Raw genomic sequence first — 17,912 nt, 5'->3', positions numbered from 1 at the left:
TCAGCAAAACATATTTATTTGTGTACGAGTAAAAAACATAATACTGGAGCAATGAAAATATAAAGTAAATATGGCAGTGGGGAACAATCCATATAAGAGTTGTGCACATAAACGCCGAAGTGATTCTTAAGGCACAAATACACCAAACAAATAATTGCAACGTCAGAACGTGTGTTAATGCTTCTTTTGTGTTAACCCTAGTCTAATGAAGAGTAACAGTTAGCACCATGTAACAAGAAAAAATAATTTGAAGACGAGGTGTAAATATTTAACAATCGCAATACCAAAATTAAAAAAGTAAAAACAACCTTGATGGCCCCTTAAAGAATAACGTGAATGTCCGTTGTTTGTTAACTCCACAAGATTTCACGGGAAGTCATTCCACGGAAGCCTGCACTTATGAGGTCATAGGTACATAGCAAAAAAAAACAAAAAGATGCAAAGAATATACAATTTAAACTTTTATACTAAAAAAACATTGTTTTCAATTATTATCGGCTCACCAATGCAAAAACTTAAAAAATGAACTGTACGAACAAAATTCTATCTGTTCAACCTATTGAGCTATATTACGGCCTTTCAAGTGGAGTACATGTAGTTGAAGTTACGAGCTACTGGGAATGCACAATGCCATAACACAGGTGATGTTCTTCAATTGGTACTTAACAAAGTACCACTCCACATTTAAAGGGTTATCTCTAACATTTTAGTATCGATTGTCGGCAAACTACGGTGAATTCTACAAAGTTGATAGCAATTAAATGTAGAGTAGATCCGATATAAATATTGAAATAATTACTGCCCATGTGCTTCAGCGTACGCAAATTGATCATAACGTTAACAAGTGCTATGGCAATAAAGTAAGAGGTTCTGGTTTAAAACTAATAAAAATTTAAGTAAATTTAGCACTTTAAGAGTCAAATGAACTCCAAGATAAGCGACACATAAAAAAAAGGGGATGCATTTTTCATAAGGTAATATTGTTGTAGTGAGTTATAACTTAACGATTTTGTTGTTATTGTTACATACGGTATAGGGTGGCTTATGTGATACCCTTCTAGATAAATTTTAGTTAAATTGCGCAAAGGTTAAAAATAGCGTTTTTCAACGAAGCCTATTATATTCTAAGGCCCGTATCAGTCGTCCTTTGGCGTGGCCCTGGTATCAAAAGTTCGCAGAAATCACAGGGGCATTCAAAACAGGATGTAACCAGTAACATTGCGGTTCTATTTTAGTGACAATATCTGAAAAAGCAATACGTAATCAAGTTAAATGAGCTTTTCTATTAAAATACAGTATTTGTTAATATTACAAAAAATGGAAGACATGCTGTACCAGTTATACCAGCCATGAATCAAATGTGTAACACAATTTTTAATAATATATTGGTTCGCAGCACTTGCATAGATGCACATTATGTAATGTCCATGACCAACAATGAAGTGACAAACGGCAAGGTACAGTGCTGTTTACCATACAGGATTAAAATTACAAACGATGGGATAAGGTACAGCTTAATTACAACAGCATTAAAAAAATATTTTTTTAGTATGACTAGAGTTTGTTGGGGTACTTTCAAAATTTACGTAACAAAAATAACAATCTATTTGGTGATTCCTCTTAAAACAGAAAATCCTAACAACGAATGGTGTCTTTTATATAAACTTTGCATTTATTCATTTATAAACCACATTTCTTTTTTTAGAGGATGGATTGTCTTTTTCAGATTGGCCTCAAAGATTGCTTACACTTGCTGTTCTGTTCACTATTGACTTGTTGCCGACAGTGCTGGTCATCTGGACCTTGCCTTTGTCACCCAGTTTCCTCCAGACAACCTAAAGTTATTGAAGCGAATTTAAAAATGACCTTGTGGATTTGACGACATCGGGCGTCATAAACATTATGTAAGTTTCAGAAAAACAATTTTTTTACAAAATGTCGGCAAAAATCTTTTAACGACAGTCAGGTAAAAATGTTACGAAACCGAGCTAAATTTTGACAGGGTAAAAAACAAGTGGCAATTACTCTATGTTCTATACTTGGATACAGCTTGTCAATGTCTTGTTTTATGTCATTTTACAACGCTGAAAAGCCAATACTTGCCCTATTCAGTCTTGTTTATGACGAGGTATTCATGTCAAACACAACTAGAGTTCTGTTGCCTAGAACTAAATCGTTCAAACTACCTTATTACCCAAATAAAATAACTTTGGTGAAGTGTCTACACATGCACTGAATACAGTGATTAACACATGCAAAAACAGTGCTTCCACACACTCGAAAATCGGTCTTACATTTGGCAAGAAGTTATACTGTTTTTGGCTATTTACGAAAATTTAGGTGATAGTTTTTATTGAGTTAGGACTGGAACTACAGACAAACTCTAAAGTATACAATGAACACACATTTAGGTTAATGATGGTATTCTGGCAGTTTTTTGGTCAACAAAACATCCGTTAAAGCTTTCGTAGAAAAATATCAACATCAAAATGAGAAACTTATACATTAATCCGATGTATAGTTTGCTGGGTTATGTTTTAACTTTTAGGCCCATTCGTATAGTCTTCTAACAGGAATAGGGATGTTCGACCGAGCTACCATGGATACGGCAACGTGCAGGCGAACAATGAGGTTAACAACAGCAACTGAACTTACACAGCGCACAAGTGTACAATCAACTTACGTTTTAAACAAACGAATCTCCAGGTTGCTACGTAGGCAGTAAAGGTGTTAGATTGCATCGTGTTAAAAAATTGTAAATTACACTGCGTGCTCGCAAAAACATATTACTTAACACTTAGTACAACAATTTGCTGACAAGAATTTATAACTCAGACAACTTGAGAATTTCATCATGGAATCGCAAAACAGGGATATTTAAAAACTTACGTTACACATCTCCCGTAACATCGCTTTTTCCTTGTCGTCCATAGCCGAAGTATCAGATTGGGGAAAATCGCTTTTGTTCGTTTCATGGTCGAGTTGATCCTGCATTTCGAGAACCTAAAAATGACATACGAATCGAAAAAACGCATGTGTCATATCTTAGTACAATCTATGTAGGCTCTTAACCATCTTTTTAAAAACAGTTATAAAACTTTTAATGAAAAGTGGAATGTACCTTCATCGCATAGACGACGGCCTCGGGTTTATGTGGCGACATTGAACTGGACGCAGACACATTGCTGTCGCTTCCACTAAAATGGTTCTATAAATGGAATATCACTGTTTTAATCCAAGAATGTGCTTATATGGCTGATTGTTTAGAATAAAACTACGCATAATATTATTATTATTACTATTGAGCATTAAGTTTAATTTCGTTTACCAGTAAGTTAATGAGCGTACGGCGTATTGTGGTTAAATTAAATCAATAAGATCGCTGAGTGGTGTAACTAGATCAAACTTTTCACTTCTTATAAGATCTCGTGCGTACTATTGTAACTCCGATTAAACATTGTCTGGGAGAACTGAACACTATTTTGCCACTTGAACAACTGATCCATTATGTAAGGGAATCCTATTTAAGGCGTGGGTGGATATGGGGTCACACGTTAAAACTCTCGCAAATCGAGTTCTTGTAGCACTAAGACCAGCAGTGCTAAAATAACATATATTTGTTTAGTTATTGTATTTCACTATAGAATTTTACTTATGAGTGGTGAACGTTACTCATTCGAACGAGAAGAACACACATAAGTACTTGGTAACAATTTGCTACAAGCAAAATACATGGTCATTTTAAATATTGAATAATTTTAGTGTCTACCGATACCGCACTTAATAAGGTGTTCCAGAGTCGCAAACGTTGCAACATTTCATCGCCACAACTATAACCGATTTCCATGCAAAACTAAGGACGCCTAAGTTTCAGTATTTACACTGTAGCAACATTATGACAAACAGCTGTAACAACCCGGTATACTGTAGATCAAAGTACTGTATTTAATAAAAAAATTAAAAAAAAGCTTGACATTATCTTTTTGTCCAAGCATGACATATATTTTTCGAATTTTGAAAATGTAACAGTAGTCTATGCAAATACTTCATGCAACTTTCGGTTTATGCGTCTGTTTGAAAATAATGAGGATAAGATTTGAGTCAGGTAGATAGCAAATATTTTTAAATGATTGTCTATTTATAAAGAATTTTGGCTTATCTGTTTTATTAGGAGTCGATTTTATTCTTTCGTTATATTTTAGCGTATTCTATCAGCACATGCACTACTGCCTTTTATTACGGTTTAAATTTCGTTACGATTGAAACTGAGCATTTCAAGCATTTCACTTTAATTGTGGTGCCTTGCACTAGAAAATTCCATAATATATATTTGTCCTAAAATGTCTAAATTTCACAGCGAGATTTCAAAGTAACCAGTGACCAAGTATAACACTGTACTCCTGACTCGCGCTAGTTGTCTTAGCAAAGAATCGCGCCTTGGAAATACTTGTTGCCGATCAGTGAAAGAAATTTTGTATTTTCACAGCCCGCAAGTGTTAAAAGAACCACTGGTGTGCCGAACTTAATTTTTTTTCAGTTTAAATGGGTTGACCGTTAGGTTACATCGCGAAAGACCGCATTAACATCGCAATTTAACCAACAAGGGTAAATCTATGTTCAATCCTGGGTCAATGTTTCTCGACGAAGCCTTACGACGTGCAGCTTTTTGTAACATATTGATTACATTTTCAGCAAACCAAGGCGGTCTCTATCAGACCTTGACCGTTTTGCGCGATTTATTTTATGGAACCCAGTTAGCAGGAAAAAGCTATGCAAAGATTGAAAGTTTAAATATCATAAATATACCAAGTTGGAATATCTTATACTCAAACAACAAATAAATAAACTCAATAGTACAATTAGGTGCAATTTATTCAGCAAGTTGTTGTTTTTTCTGTTAAACAACAATAAAACTATTTTTTGTTTGTTTGTAATTACGAATATATTTAACCAGAACTGATAATGTCTTTTTGTATAAGTTCTGCAGTATTTCATAGTTTAATAAAGTTGTTTTACTGTTTTTAACGTATTTTGTGATTCTTTCCAAGTGTGATAACGTATTTTGTTTAGAGGAAAATGAATTACCAAAAAAAAAGGCAAAAAGCTTGGTCCAGCCTGGTCTCGGTGTGTTTCACTTGTTCAAACGTGATACGAAACACGTGCTTTTTATTAATTTGTGTATTGGTATTCTAATTGTGACGCAATAGGGGAAATGCTAAACTTGCTTTAACAACACGTTAGACAGTTTTCTGAACATTATTTTATTGGTTCTACGGCTAAATTTTTATTATATTTTATTGTTTTTTTCTCTTTTTTTCTCGAAACTCAACTGAACAAAGCAAAAAAGTAAACTAAAGCTATTGTGTAACAGTTTGCAATATTTCTTTGTAAAAGGAAAACGTTTTTGCAACAAGATTCTGTCTTAATTACGAAGTGGTACGCCCAAATGACACCAAGAACTTCCAAAGACACCAAGAACTTAACAAGAAACAAACGCAATACAGACATTTCAAAAAGTATTGCCAGCAAAACATAAGGCAGGTTAAAACAAGATTTTTAAAATATAGTCTTTTGGTTTTACAGACTCCTAAGTACAAAAAAATCCGGACATGCAAGACTATTTGATTTTTATTGCATCACATAGAGGGCATTTTTAACTTTAAAGATTTGTGATTTCGACATACCACATATAAAGCGACAGCTTGTGTAAACTATTGCATAAAAGAAAACTTAAACCAAAAAAAATAATAATGTGGTCTGCTCTATGAAATGCGAAAGAGATTAAACACCAGCATTTAGTAATGGAGAATAATTCACCTGTTTTGATCAGTAAAATATTGACGCGATTAAACCGATCGGCCTAATCTAAAGGGTCATAACAATGTAGGTCAGATAAGCTTATTAAACGTCTTTTGAAGCACAATTACTTTGAAACTCCTGGTCTAACGATTTTTTCACTGGCTATCTAGTTACATGTAATCGACCGTGACAGGAACGTATACCAAGCGAAAAATTTGGAAACTAATACTATCTGTTGTTCTTTGTAGTATTGCCGTTTGGAGATATTTAGAGACGCTACTTGCTATACAATGCTGCAAAGCGTATTTAACCGACATTTCAATAAGCGCGTATTTAAACGACATTTGTTGTAGAAACAAATAATTAGAACTAGTGGTAAAATCAAGTAGTTTTTTAATGAAGTAAAATTAAATGTTTTTGCTGTATAAATAACACATAGCTAAACATTTAAGTGTATACAGGAAAGTCTAATTGTGTACGCTAACAACAAGACCGTACAAGGACTTCTACGAATGTCAAAAGCAATTACAAGGACGAAAGCGCTTTGCGGGAATCGATTTTCTGAGGCGGCATGTCATTCGATTTGACTCGTGGTTCTTGAAACGTTGTTCGTTCGACCACAAGAATATATCGATTTAATTTGCTAGTGAAACGAAAACGTGACCACCATGTGTGCGCAATAGGGACAATAGCTGTAAGTACTACCGTAATATGCGGGCGTTAAACTATTAAGGGACCGAAACAGATTCGCACGGGTTTGCTACAGAACAGAACCGCTGGTACTGATTTGAAACATTTTGAACAGAACACACATTAGGACCTAAAAAGCAATAATACCTAAAGCAGAAAAATCTATAAAACCAAAGTATTAAGACCAACGATATAACAAAGCCAAATACGCAGTAAAATCCACGACAGAATAACAACTTAATCGTCTGAATAAGACATTAACCTGTCGGAATAGGTGTCGCAATCCTAAATTCATTGGAATCAGGCCTAAATAGCCAAAATAACGCCTGAAACTGTAGGGATAGGTTATCCGATGTAAACGGTATTGCGACAATTAGGTTTTAGTCCTACTTAACTTATTCCGAAAACTGTGTTTTATTTCGATCTTACGGCTGGAGTCCATTTTGAACGAATCACATTTAAAACAATTATGCCACCTTTCAGAAAGCTATAGTTTCTTCTGATAGCCTGTTTTGTTTTTAAACTTTTACCTAATCTGAACTGCTTTCATATGTTTTTGACTTTTTATTAATTTTTTTTTACTTTGCTATGTATAAGTATTTTACTTGTTTATAGGAACTGGTGATGCCAGTGTCGGCAAAAACCGTTTAAAAATGCCTGATTAAAGTTTTACTCTGGTTTTTAAACTTTGAGTTTTATTGTTAAATTTATAACAATAAACAGACTAATAAAAGTTGTATAAGTATAATCATTATGTATAAACGTCTAATAAACAATACTCCAGCTATGTAGAAATGTGTGTGCTTTAAACGTACCATCATGGAAGGGACTCTTCCGCTAACATGCGTTCCTATCATCGTCGATGATGAACTAGAGGATGTTGGAAGCACAGATGGGGAAAAGTATTTCTCCAATTTTCCCGGGGATCCCGGACCTTGTACGTTCAGGGGAGAATTAAGGGAAGGAGGAGCAACGTGCGACGTGGAAGGGAGTGCAATCTGGTAGCAATTTGGATAGTCACAAACCATCACGTTTATTACTTTTTGCCCAAGAACAAACATACAAAGAAAGTCATATGAACATAACCAAATACAAACATTCGAAAAAATAAAATAAAATTCCTACTCGTTTTACTCTCCCTTTTGATTCCTCCTCTAAATGTCGAACTTTATGTTCGAGGTATCGCAGGTAGCTTTCCCCGTCAGAAGGGTCTGAAAAAAAAACAATATTACGTCCCAATACATTCGCAGTGGTTCAATTTCATCATATAATATATATGAAACCGACTTGGTGGAGCCGGTGATATAGTCAATATCATGACCTGACCTACAGTAATTAACTTGCTGGTCTGCTACAAATAATGTTAAGCGTCACATACTGAAGGTCAAGTAATTTGTTAAAAGGTTGATACACGCTTATGCAACTGAAAATAAACGAATTAAATGAAACATGTGAATCATACTTGGCAAAGTCCAACGCATTAATTAGTTTAGTAAACAATTAAGGCTGGCCTGATGAGAATTATGAAAACTCATCCAAATAAAAAACAGGGTAAATCATTTGTGAAAACAATTAGGTAGGACAGAAATTTCGCAGAATGTCAACATTTTTGGTGAGTTTTACTTCTTTCGGGCAAGTTTCGATTGGTTAACACTCCAATGCCAAGTGCTAATTTTAATTCAATTCCTTTGGGGCATAATGGTTGGAGGTTATAGTTAGACGTGATAGAAATATCAAAGCACATATTATAGAAGTAGGTAACAATTTGATGAACGTTTCAAATATCTATTTATATATTTTCAATATCAGTTTGTGTGTCATAAAATTTGGTGGTGAGTCTAAGATTTTTTAGTTTCTTATTTTGAATGTTTCTGGTGAAGGCAACTTGTTCTTGAGAACGAACATTTAGAAATACATTGACACAGATGCAAGATAAGGCTCAAATCTGTTGGTTAGGAATTAGACAAAGTTTTGGCTTTTGATGAACATGTCTATTTGCCTATGGTGCGTCTTAATCTTGTTTGTCATTAAGTTCTTTTGGAAGGTTGCTTTTCTACTGTAGCGTACAACTGCGACTGATGTTTGTAAAGTTTGAATCGTACAAATTTTAGAAAAAAAAAAACATATGCCCTTGCAGTTTTTGGATGGTATTTTCAGGCTTGCAGAGAGAATCTTGTATTTTCTTCATAGTGGCTGACAACAAACTTGGGAGCATTTAGTTAGATTTAATATGAATATAAACCAGGGGTCGGCAACCTTTTTCTAGTCACGGGGCAAAACCAAACTTAAAAAGGTCTTTGCGGGCCGCACAAAATGATAACTACGAATTGTGTTATTAAAATGTTAGAACAACTGTGAATCAGGCAGGCCTTGGATATATTTTTTAAAAACGTGTTTGCAGTAAAGTGTTGATGCAAAGAAAATGAAAAGTGTAATAAAACTACTTTGAGGGAACGCGATAACATTAAAGTTAATCTATAGCTCAGTGTTTGTTAATTGTTTCAAGTGAAGGTTCACAATTTTTTTAGTATACCGGTATTTCTTTTAAATATTTTGCAAGTTCTCATTACATTGCCGAAAATAGAAAAATGTTAAAAAATATATATATATCCAATATTTGTTAATACTTTTTCCCATTTTACGTTACGCACTTGGCAGCCTTCCACAGCGCAACGGCAAAGAATCGCTGATCTAGCTGAAAAGGCAGCATCAAAACGTAAACAAACCGGACATAGAATGAACATTCAAAAAAAAAGAAAATTTTTCGCATTTACGTAGTTAAAATAGTCAAAAAGTATGTGAAATAGACTCGTGTTTAATTTGTCAAAGAGGCGGCGGGCCGTAGGTTGCCGACCCCTGATATAAACCCTCATAATAACTTTTTTTAATTCCTGATATACGAAAGCCTAGCCCATGCTATATTCGCGATTCTGGGCTTTTCTTAAAAAATCATGGTTCTTAAATGATCAAACATGAATTCAATTTAGGATCTCGTTTCTAAAGACATGTAAAAACAACAAACACTGCGTTTCTGCATTTTAAAATTATATGCAATCTTGAGATGACCTTGCAAGACTTTTAAACACCCTTGCCTCAAGCTGTATATAATTGTTTTATATGGCACTACCCACAACCTCTAGCAATAAAAGAGCAGTTCTTTTAAATTAAATGGAGACCTATTAGGGAGATTGGCCACTTAAAGCAACGCTACATATATAAATTTTACTAATGATTTACAGTTAATAGTCAAAGTTTTATTTTACCATGAATATGATTGGACAACACAATTGACACATAAAGCGTTGGGATGCCCCATAAACAGAAAAATAGTTATAAAACAATATACATTACATCAATCCTTATTTAAATTATAGCGTTTATACTATGTACTTTTAATTTTGTGATCAACTTTAAGAATGCTGTAATTTTCAAATGGATTGAAAAGTGTTCAAAATATTTTGAAAACTTATTATTTAACTAAATTTTACAACAATTAAATATCATAAAAATCTCAGACAGCTGGCTACAAGAATTTGGTAGCTTTTATAAATTAGCAAGTTAGATAAATTCCTATTAGGATAAACAAAAATCATATTTTATGTCTAAACGTTTATTAATGTGGATGGTTAGAAAGAAGTTGGCATAGCTAGGTGATTGCCGCAGACTTGGTATTAATTTTAGCAGCCTGAAATAAATAAAATGGGGTCTTTCACATAGTTGACAGAATAAAACAGCAATGATTCAGTAATATAAATTTAACAACTGTTGCAATACTTTAATAATATTATTAAAAGACTCATATCTTTGAATTAACTTTGTAAACCTTGCAATAACTGTACACATTTCAAAAAAAGGTTCAATAAAAGGAAATATTTCTTCAAACACGTCACAACCTCATTTTTTACTGAGTGGCATCTTTAACACAGGCATTGTCAGAAACATTATATTCGATTAAAATTCTACTAAGATAGATATACCAATTCAAGAGCATGCATATATAATTTTGTATGTATAACTATATACACAGTAAAGCATTTATTCAAAATAATAATAAGTACAACATTCACTAACCTGAAGAGTATAAGGTATCCTTTAGGGCCTTAGTTGGGTTTTGCCTGTGATCAGGGGAACATGTACTGGTTGTAGAACCATTACTACTTCCATCTCCAGAATCTCGAGTACCAGCTACAGACAACAAGCCACCAGATGGACCAGGCACAATGTCCTGGCTGTCAACAGAGTTTCTGCTGCCAGCATTTTCCTGGTCAAGCATGATGCATATTTCCTTGAGATTCCGGTTTTCTTGTATTAGGGCCATTTGTTTGAGCTCAAGCTCCTTGATTTGTAGGTGACATGTTGACAGTTCCTTTTGAAGAACACCCGTGGCATACCGTCCAAACATTTGCCACTCTCGAGCTACCTTTTTTGCCTTATCGCGATCGTCATCAAGAAAACAACAAATTCCAGATAATTCTTCTTTTTCTTTTATTAAATTATCCTTGTCTTGCATTAGTTTCTGATTGACTTCTCGAACACCCCTCACCTCCAATAAGTGAACCTAAAAAGCAAGTTTTTGTTGGTATACATTTGTTCAGCCTGCCACACAGGTTATGGGAAAGTTAAAAACGGAACAACTGCTAAACATAGAACAACTTAAATACTTTAAAACATATCTATTCTATTATTAGTTTAAACTACCTTACGAGACTAAATGAATTGATGCCAATGAAAGATTAAACCATACATAATTTCAATTTGTTAAAGTGTGTTTATACTTTTGGAATGTATCTGGACATTTGGCCAAATTTAAAATATTTTATCCACAAATATGAGTCTTATTGCTAATTTTAAGATAATCTATTTGACCCTGCTGTGTCTGTCGCAAGAACAAAAAGGTTTTGAACTTCAACCAGTGCCTTTGTTTTTTTACAACAGAGACTACATGTTTTTTGACACAGGAAAATGTAAGAAAAACATTAACATAATACAAAAGCCTACGGAGCCCTACAGTTTAAAGGACTTTTACATTTTGATAAACTTTTGAAAAATTCAGGCAGACTTGACAAACAACAGCTTTAACTTCTATGGCAAGGGTTCCCAACCTGTTGTATGCGTACCACTGGTGGTACGTGAAGGTTTTTCAGGTGGTACGCAAGTAGCTTTTTCGTTTTTTTCACAAAAATCTGGATTCACAACTTTATGTTTTGTTCATCTGGTTTTGTTTACCAAAAAAAAATTTCGACGCCCATTCATTGTTACGTAAACATCCCTGTTGTTTCGTACCATTAAGATCTTCAAAATACAGGCCAAGTCAATTGTCAACAAGGAGCACATTAGTTGCTTTAAAAAGCCGTACAACGCTGTGGGACAGTGGGCGACGGGCGTCAAATCTGCCAAATGATTGCTCTTGATAGATAGCATCTACTGTTTTATGGCTTAATCTACAAATAGCGTTAAATACTGCTAGCTGTAAGTTAAAAATTAATTAAAATATGATTTGAACAAATTAGTTGTTCTGCAAGAAGTGGTATGCGTGGCAGTACAGAGCGTCCAAGTGGTACGAGAACGTAAAAAGGCTGGGAACCCCTGTTCTATGGGAATGGCACAATATAGTAATATAGGACACAGCTTAATTTATTGATAGGTACAATCAGGCTGGCAAAATTAGCCTCTTGGTGAGAAATATTTTTAGTCCAAATTTCTTGCGATTTTTTGCATTAATAGCCAAAAAACCTGCCAAGGTTATACTTGTATTTTGTCTATTTAAATAAAATTGATTATTGAAATTGAAGTCAAATAAGAGTATGCTGGCGACTATGTCGGCCTAAATCAGCCAAAAAAATGCAGAACTGTGCAAAAAAACTAATTTTAATTTTTTTTTAAACTTTTTTATTAATTTTTTTTTTAAGATCCATTTCACAAAACAAACCTTGTGGTTGTCCACACATATTTAATCTCATATATCTTTAAACCACAAATAGTGATATAATCGTTTTTTGTTCGTTTTTGTCAGGGTTTTACTCACCACCCTAAGCGACAATGTTTTTAATGTAATTAGGTCACGCGTCTTAAGCTAATGCGAAAACAAAATCAAGTGCAAAACACCGTTTTTGGTTTCTTGTCTGGTGGGCCATAAAGCAGGCAGGATTGTTGACGACACACATGTTTCTTTGCATCTAAGTTTCGCTTTTGCTGGACGTAAAAAAATTTCTGCCAATTTAAGAAAATAAAAAAAATTGTGCACTTGGCGCAACTCTTGGATCACTATTTTTCTTGTTAATTGCCTTGTTTATCTCCTAAACATGGCAAGATTTATACATTTGTTTTTTTTCTCACACCCCTTGTAGAATTGCCTAAATATCAAAACCATTGTAATTTTATTAGTAACTGATAACTTAGTAACACTGCATTAAACTGAGCAAAGAAATAAATTACTGTAATATATTTTGTGTGTGTGATTCAGCATCCCCGCACCCACTTGGAACAATTCTCGCACACCTTGGGGGTGTAAGCACCTCAGTTTAAAAAAAACTAGACTAGAGAAAAAAAAACAGAACAATTTAGACCAAATATGCTTGTCACCAGAGGGTTGGCAAGATTCTGCCAGCATAATAAAAACGTTATACAATATCAGTCAAAGTAAATTTGCAAACACACAAAAGTTGTATAATTAAATTTGGGTATTTTTTAATATGTTTAGCACTGCATTTATTTCCAACAAAACAATGCACTTTTTACTTTAACTTTTTTCATGAAAGCACAACATAATTAATTCCCGTAAATTCAGAAAGGAATGTTCACAAATTTATGCTCTCAAAACTTTGTAAGATTGACGTTGTGTGTAAACAAATACAATGGTTTTAAAATATATTTCCAAAAATATATTTCTTTAGTTTTCTGGCTGATTCTTTGGCCATTAGTCGCCAATTCATGGAAATCTACACCACTGGTTACACAGCACAATCCTATTGCAGAATTTTTTTGACATAACAATAAAATAGGCAAATCACAATACAAAATGCAATCATTTATACACAATTAAATTTCTTGTAAAAACATTTTCGTCCACTGTAAACATTTAAACAACTCAGCGAACAACAGGATAATAAAAAACGTTCATAAAATAAAACTGCTATAAAATATATTTTTAATTTATTTTTCAATAACTTTAGTTTTACACTTCTAAATCAATTCATATTGTTTTCTTCAAGTCACTTTTCTAATATATCAATTTTCCATTGTTATGTAAATTACATTTTTGTTTTTTGGGAATAAATAAAAATTAAACTGTAACTTTAGGTGCTGGTGGACGTTTTTTTGCATGTTTTTAGCGGAAATGTGAACATTCTTGCCAAATTTTAAACATTCTGCAGGCCTAGAAATATGAACATTTTGCCAAAATATATTAGATAAATTAGATTGAAATGGTTTATATTATGTGCAATACACCCAAAATGGAGAGGGGGTTGCCTAGGTTTCTAAAACTGGGTTGGTACAACTAAAATGTTTTGAACAACTATCCTAGAGTATAATCCACATATTTTAGTTAAGTCTACATATTATATAGGTCAGCGTGGTCCAACTATACTTTGTTGCGGGCCACCAGAAGCGGGCCAATGTTGCAAGGGCGGATAGAGGATTTTAGTCCACGAATCAAAGAAAAAAGTTGTTTTTAGCACCTAGGGGACTGTTTCTAAGAAGTTTATAGGTCAAAATAAAGTTAAAATTTACAATAAAGTCAAAATTTTCAATAAAGTCAAAATTTGTCAAATTATGGCTTTTGACAAAGTTTTTGTTTTCTTGAGTAGTTTTTGTAAAAAATCGTCATGGAAGCATTGTAAATCAGGAACTGCGATACAATTAAACCATATTAACCCATAGAAGCAGTAAATAAGTTACAATCCACTTGGATCAGCAGTAACTTTTATCGCAAATTGTTGTTGTTTTTTCATTGTTACGTATTTAAATAATTCCTATAAAACACTTTCTCTTCATAAGCGTGGTGTTTTTGAAGATCAACAGTTTGGATCGTAGGAATAGCCTACTGACATTCTGTAATACAAAAATGCCTAACCAAGAAAATATTACGCTTGGGTCTGAAATCGACAAAATATTATGTTTGGGTAACTGGCATCAATTCAAGGAAGAACTGTAGCCTCTACAAATAAGCAATTTTGTCAGCTTAAAAGAAAGTCAAAAACAATTTTTTTTAGGTTAAAATAATAATGGCCCTACCTATTAGCATTCTCGCTAATTGGTTTACAGTAATGCAACAATAAACAGAATCAAAACAACTTACATGAAATTTAAAATAAATTAAAAGAACTTGTTCTGCCTAGTTAGAAACAAACTAACCTGAAGTTTACGGTTCACATCTTTCATTGATTTACTTCTTTCTATCAATATTTTTTTATGTTCATTTTCCACGTGTCTGAGTCTCTGAATCACTCTCTCAACTCCCTCACGTCGTAGTTCTTCATCACTTGGTAGCTTTATTGAAGACGATTCACCATGATAAGATGAAGATGATGAAGTGGAAGAAGTAGTTGACGAGGGCGATGCAAGTTGGATGTTGTAATCCATTCCAAATAATAGGAGATAATAAATTCAGACAACAGTTTTTTTGCAATTGTAAGCAGTATAACATTTGAACTAATTTAATAGAAATTACCTGTATACATACAAAGGTGTTTTTTCATGCCAAAAAGGGTGCATGTTGTAAGTGCGCAAAAACAGTTTGACTACATAAAAAACAATTCTTAATGATTATAAATGCAATTTCCTGTTATATTGTCAGAGCAGTGTTTCTTTTTATCTTCTGGTACACCTATAGGCCCCCCCAGAATGTGGTGGCAAACCTATTTAATTAACTTAACTATCAGTCAATCTGAAAATTATTCTATTTTGGAATAATTTTCCACTTGCCTGTTACATTTGTTTATCCAAGCATGTCAATAAACGCCATACTTGCTATTAATTTAATTCCAACAACATTTAAAGGAGATGGTGCAAAAGGGTTTGTGCTTTTCCTTAAGAAAATATGACACATTTGGCACACAACAAGATTAATATACTTTTGGAGCACATAAAACATACAAGTTTTAGATATCTCTTAAAAATGTTTAAGTAAGTAGTGCCCTCATTTGATCAAAGACTTCTATATTGCAAAGATGGTGTAGATACAAGCAAATGCTAAAAGGCACAAAACCTCAAAATAGGTTTACAAAAATTCGTGAAAATCGTCAGAAAAAGCAATCAGCCAGAAAAATTCGCTCAAATGCGCAAAACTGCAGTTGCGTGAATGGTTTCAATATAGTACAAAAAACAAAAAAAAAATAGTACTCAAAAATGTCTCCCCCACACAAAATAAGTTTTTACTATGGTAGTCAGGTTTTCTGCTAAGCCGTTTGAATTACTTTCGCAAAAATTATGTAAATTCCAATATTGTCATCTAGATACATTTGTGCTGAAATTAATTTTAATTTCGTTTTACACATAGGCATATTTACATAATTATATTTTTGTGAATGTGAACTTTGCTTAATGCTACTTATTCATTTTACTGTCATAATTTTAAGTGGCATTTTGTGAATAAACAATCAAAAATTAACCAAGAAGAGCTTTTTTTCTTGGCTGTTAAGTTTGGCAAGATTGAATCAAAAGCAAGATTTATGAAACAATAGGCCTCCAGTTGTTGAAGTAAAATAAAAAAATATGCCACAGCCACAGATCAACAATATACTACAACTAAAAATTAATCAATTAGTTCTGATAAGAACAACCAATTTCACTCAAATCACTTGCCAGATAAAATGCAAAATAGTTTAAGTGCCATTTTGAAAATTCAAGTTTAAAAAATATATAGGTAAAGCTCTAAAAGCATCAAAGATTAACCTGAAGTAAAAAACACTCACATATTTTCAGTGGAGAAAAATGTTTATTATAAATTTTATGTCCTTGTGGTTACATTATGTAAAACAGGAATAATTGTACTTCTAATAATGCAAGCAAACTAGCATTCTACAAAATACTTTGGCGCTGGCCTAGAGTCCTACCACAAGGTTCAAACAATTATAAAGCATTTATGGGCCAGTCCAGAAAGTGTACCAAAGGTTAAAAAAGCCACCTCAGGTCTCTTTCAAATTTCAGAGTGCACTTTATGATTTTCTGATGCACTCAGTATTGCATACATTGCAATGTAAACCTATGCTGCACAAGCGTTTTACTTATTTGAGGTACAGTTCAGATTTTTTTCGGGGTTCACTTTTATAAGATTGTGAAAAATGCGGGTGAACTTACTATACTTTCCACAGTGGTTTGTGGGTGGGTCAATATTATTAATGCTTGACCAACCCAAACGCTAAGTCGCTAAGCGGCACCCTAACCCAAATAATGTGCGTCGTGGTAGGATTTTAGGCCAGCGTTAAAACTTCGTTTGTGGTATACATAGCGAATGTTCTGAAACAAAAGAAGGTGCTGGTCTAGAATCCACTCACTTTTTCCTACGTCTAGCGAAACTGGGAGAATAAATATGGTAACCCTTCACACTAGACCAGCACCAAAATATAATAAACACTAATGCATGAAATAATCAGATGTAATATTTTGTATTACTTTGTATAGCACTACATACCTGTTTTCTTCATCTAAAAATATTAACAGATACTTCGGGAAGCGTTCTCCTTTTAAAATCGATAAAGCAGTTAAATTATTTTTTCGTTTTATCAAATATTTACCGTTTACCACAATTTTATATTGCGTAGCCCAGTGGTTCTCAACCTTTTTTCTTTCGTGGCCCATTTTCGTTGCACAAAAATTCTGTGGCCCATTAACTGTTTATGACAAAACAACTATGAAATAGGTTTAGAACAAAAAACAGCAGAACACGTTTCAAAAGAGAATATTTCTTTAATAGTGCATTAGTGAGATACTAACTGTTGAACAATAAATTTACATTCCTTCAATTCCTTCCCAAGCCATTATTTCTGTAAAATTAAGTGTAGTGACACAAATAAAACTTAATTCTTCATTAAATCTAGCTTTATAAAATTGGTCTGTGGCCCACTCTAAATGTTCTCATGGCCCACTAGTGAGCCATGGCCCACTGGTTGAGAACCGCAGGCGTAGCCTATAGGGGCGTGCGCCGTTTTCTTTATATAGCGAATCGTTTTTATCTAGATTTTGACAGTTTTTTATGCTCGGACTACTTTTGTTTTTATATGCTCGGACTACTTTTTTTTAATATTTTGGCTACTGCATTTTTAAGACCCACTTGGATTATGTTTAGCTCAAATAATTTATAACATAACAATATTATAAACCACATCTAGGATTATTTTTTTTGTGGTATGCGGTCGTGGAAAATTAAAAAAAAATTATGTTTTGTCTAAACTTTGTAATTGCAGCATTGGATAGACTTTTAA

The 17,912-nt window shown here is 33.5% G+C and overlaps 1 protein-coding gene across 1 annotated transcript; it reads right to left on the bottom strand.

Annotated features, from left to right (window-relative positions):
• Positions 1 to 15,150, bottom strand: LOC146140672 (coiled-coil domain-containing protein 85C-B-like). Its single transcript, XM_083391495.1, has 7 exons — positions 14,845 to 15,150; positions 10,561 to 11,047; positions 7,615 to 7,700; positions 7,305 to 7,487; positions 3,122 to 3,208; positions 2,890 to 3,003; positions 1 to 1,835 (listed from the first exon to the last, which is right to left on the bottom strand). Exons 1-7 carry the CDS (start codon positions 15,070 to 15,072, stop codon positions 1,734 to 1,736), a joined length of 1,287 nt encoding a protein of 428 aa, XP_083247621.1. The 5' UTR covers positions 15,073 to 15,150; the 3' UTR covers positions 1 to 1,733.
• Between the last annotated feature and the right edge of the window lie 2,762 nt (positions 15,151 to 17,912).

Source organism: Ascidiella aspersa, chromosome 6 (assembly GCF_963924565.1).
Source record: "Ascidiella aspersa chromosome 6, kaAscAspe10.2, whole genome shotgun sequence".
NCBI classification, from domain to species: Eukaryota; Metazoa; Chordata; class Ascidiacea; order Phlebobranchia; family Ascidiidae; genus Ascidiella; species Ascidiella aspersa.
This window is presented reverse-complemented; position numbering and strand designations above follow the sequence as displayed.

Excerpts from the sequence above, each read along its gene's own strand:
- LOC146140672 (XM_083391495.1), bottom strand. The coding sequence starts at position 15,072 with ATGGATTACAACATCCAACTTGCATCGCCCTCGTCAACTACTTCTTCC. Across the intron at positions 11,048-14,844 it reads ATGTGAACCGTAAACTTCAG|GTTCACTTATTGGAGGTGAG; the intron begins GTTAGTTTGTTT and ends CTTGCTTTTTAG. Across the intron at positions 3,209-7,304 it reads GAAGAGTCCCTTCCATGATG|AACCATTTTAGTGGAAGCGA; the intron begins GTACGTTTAAAG and ends TTCCATTTATAG.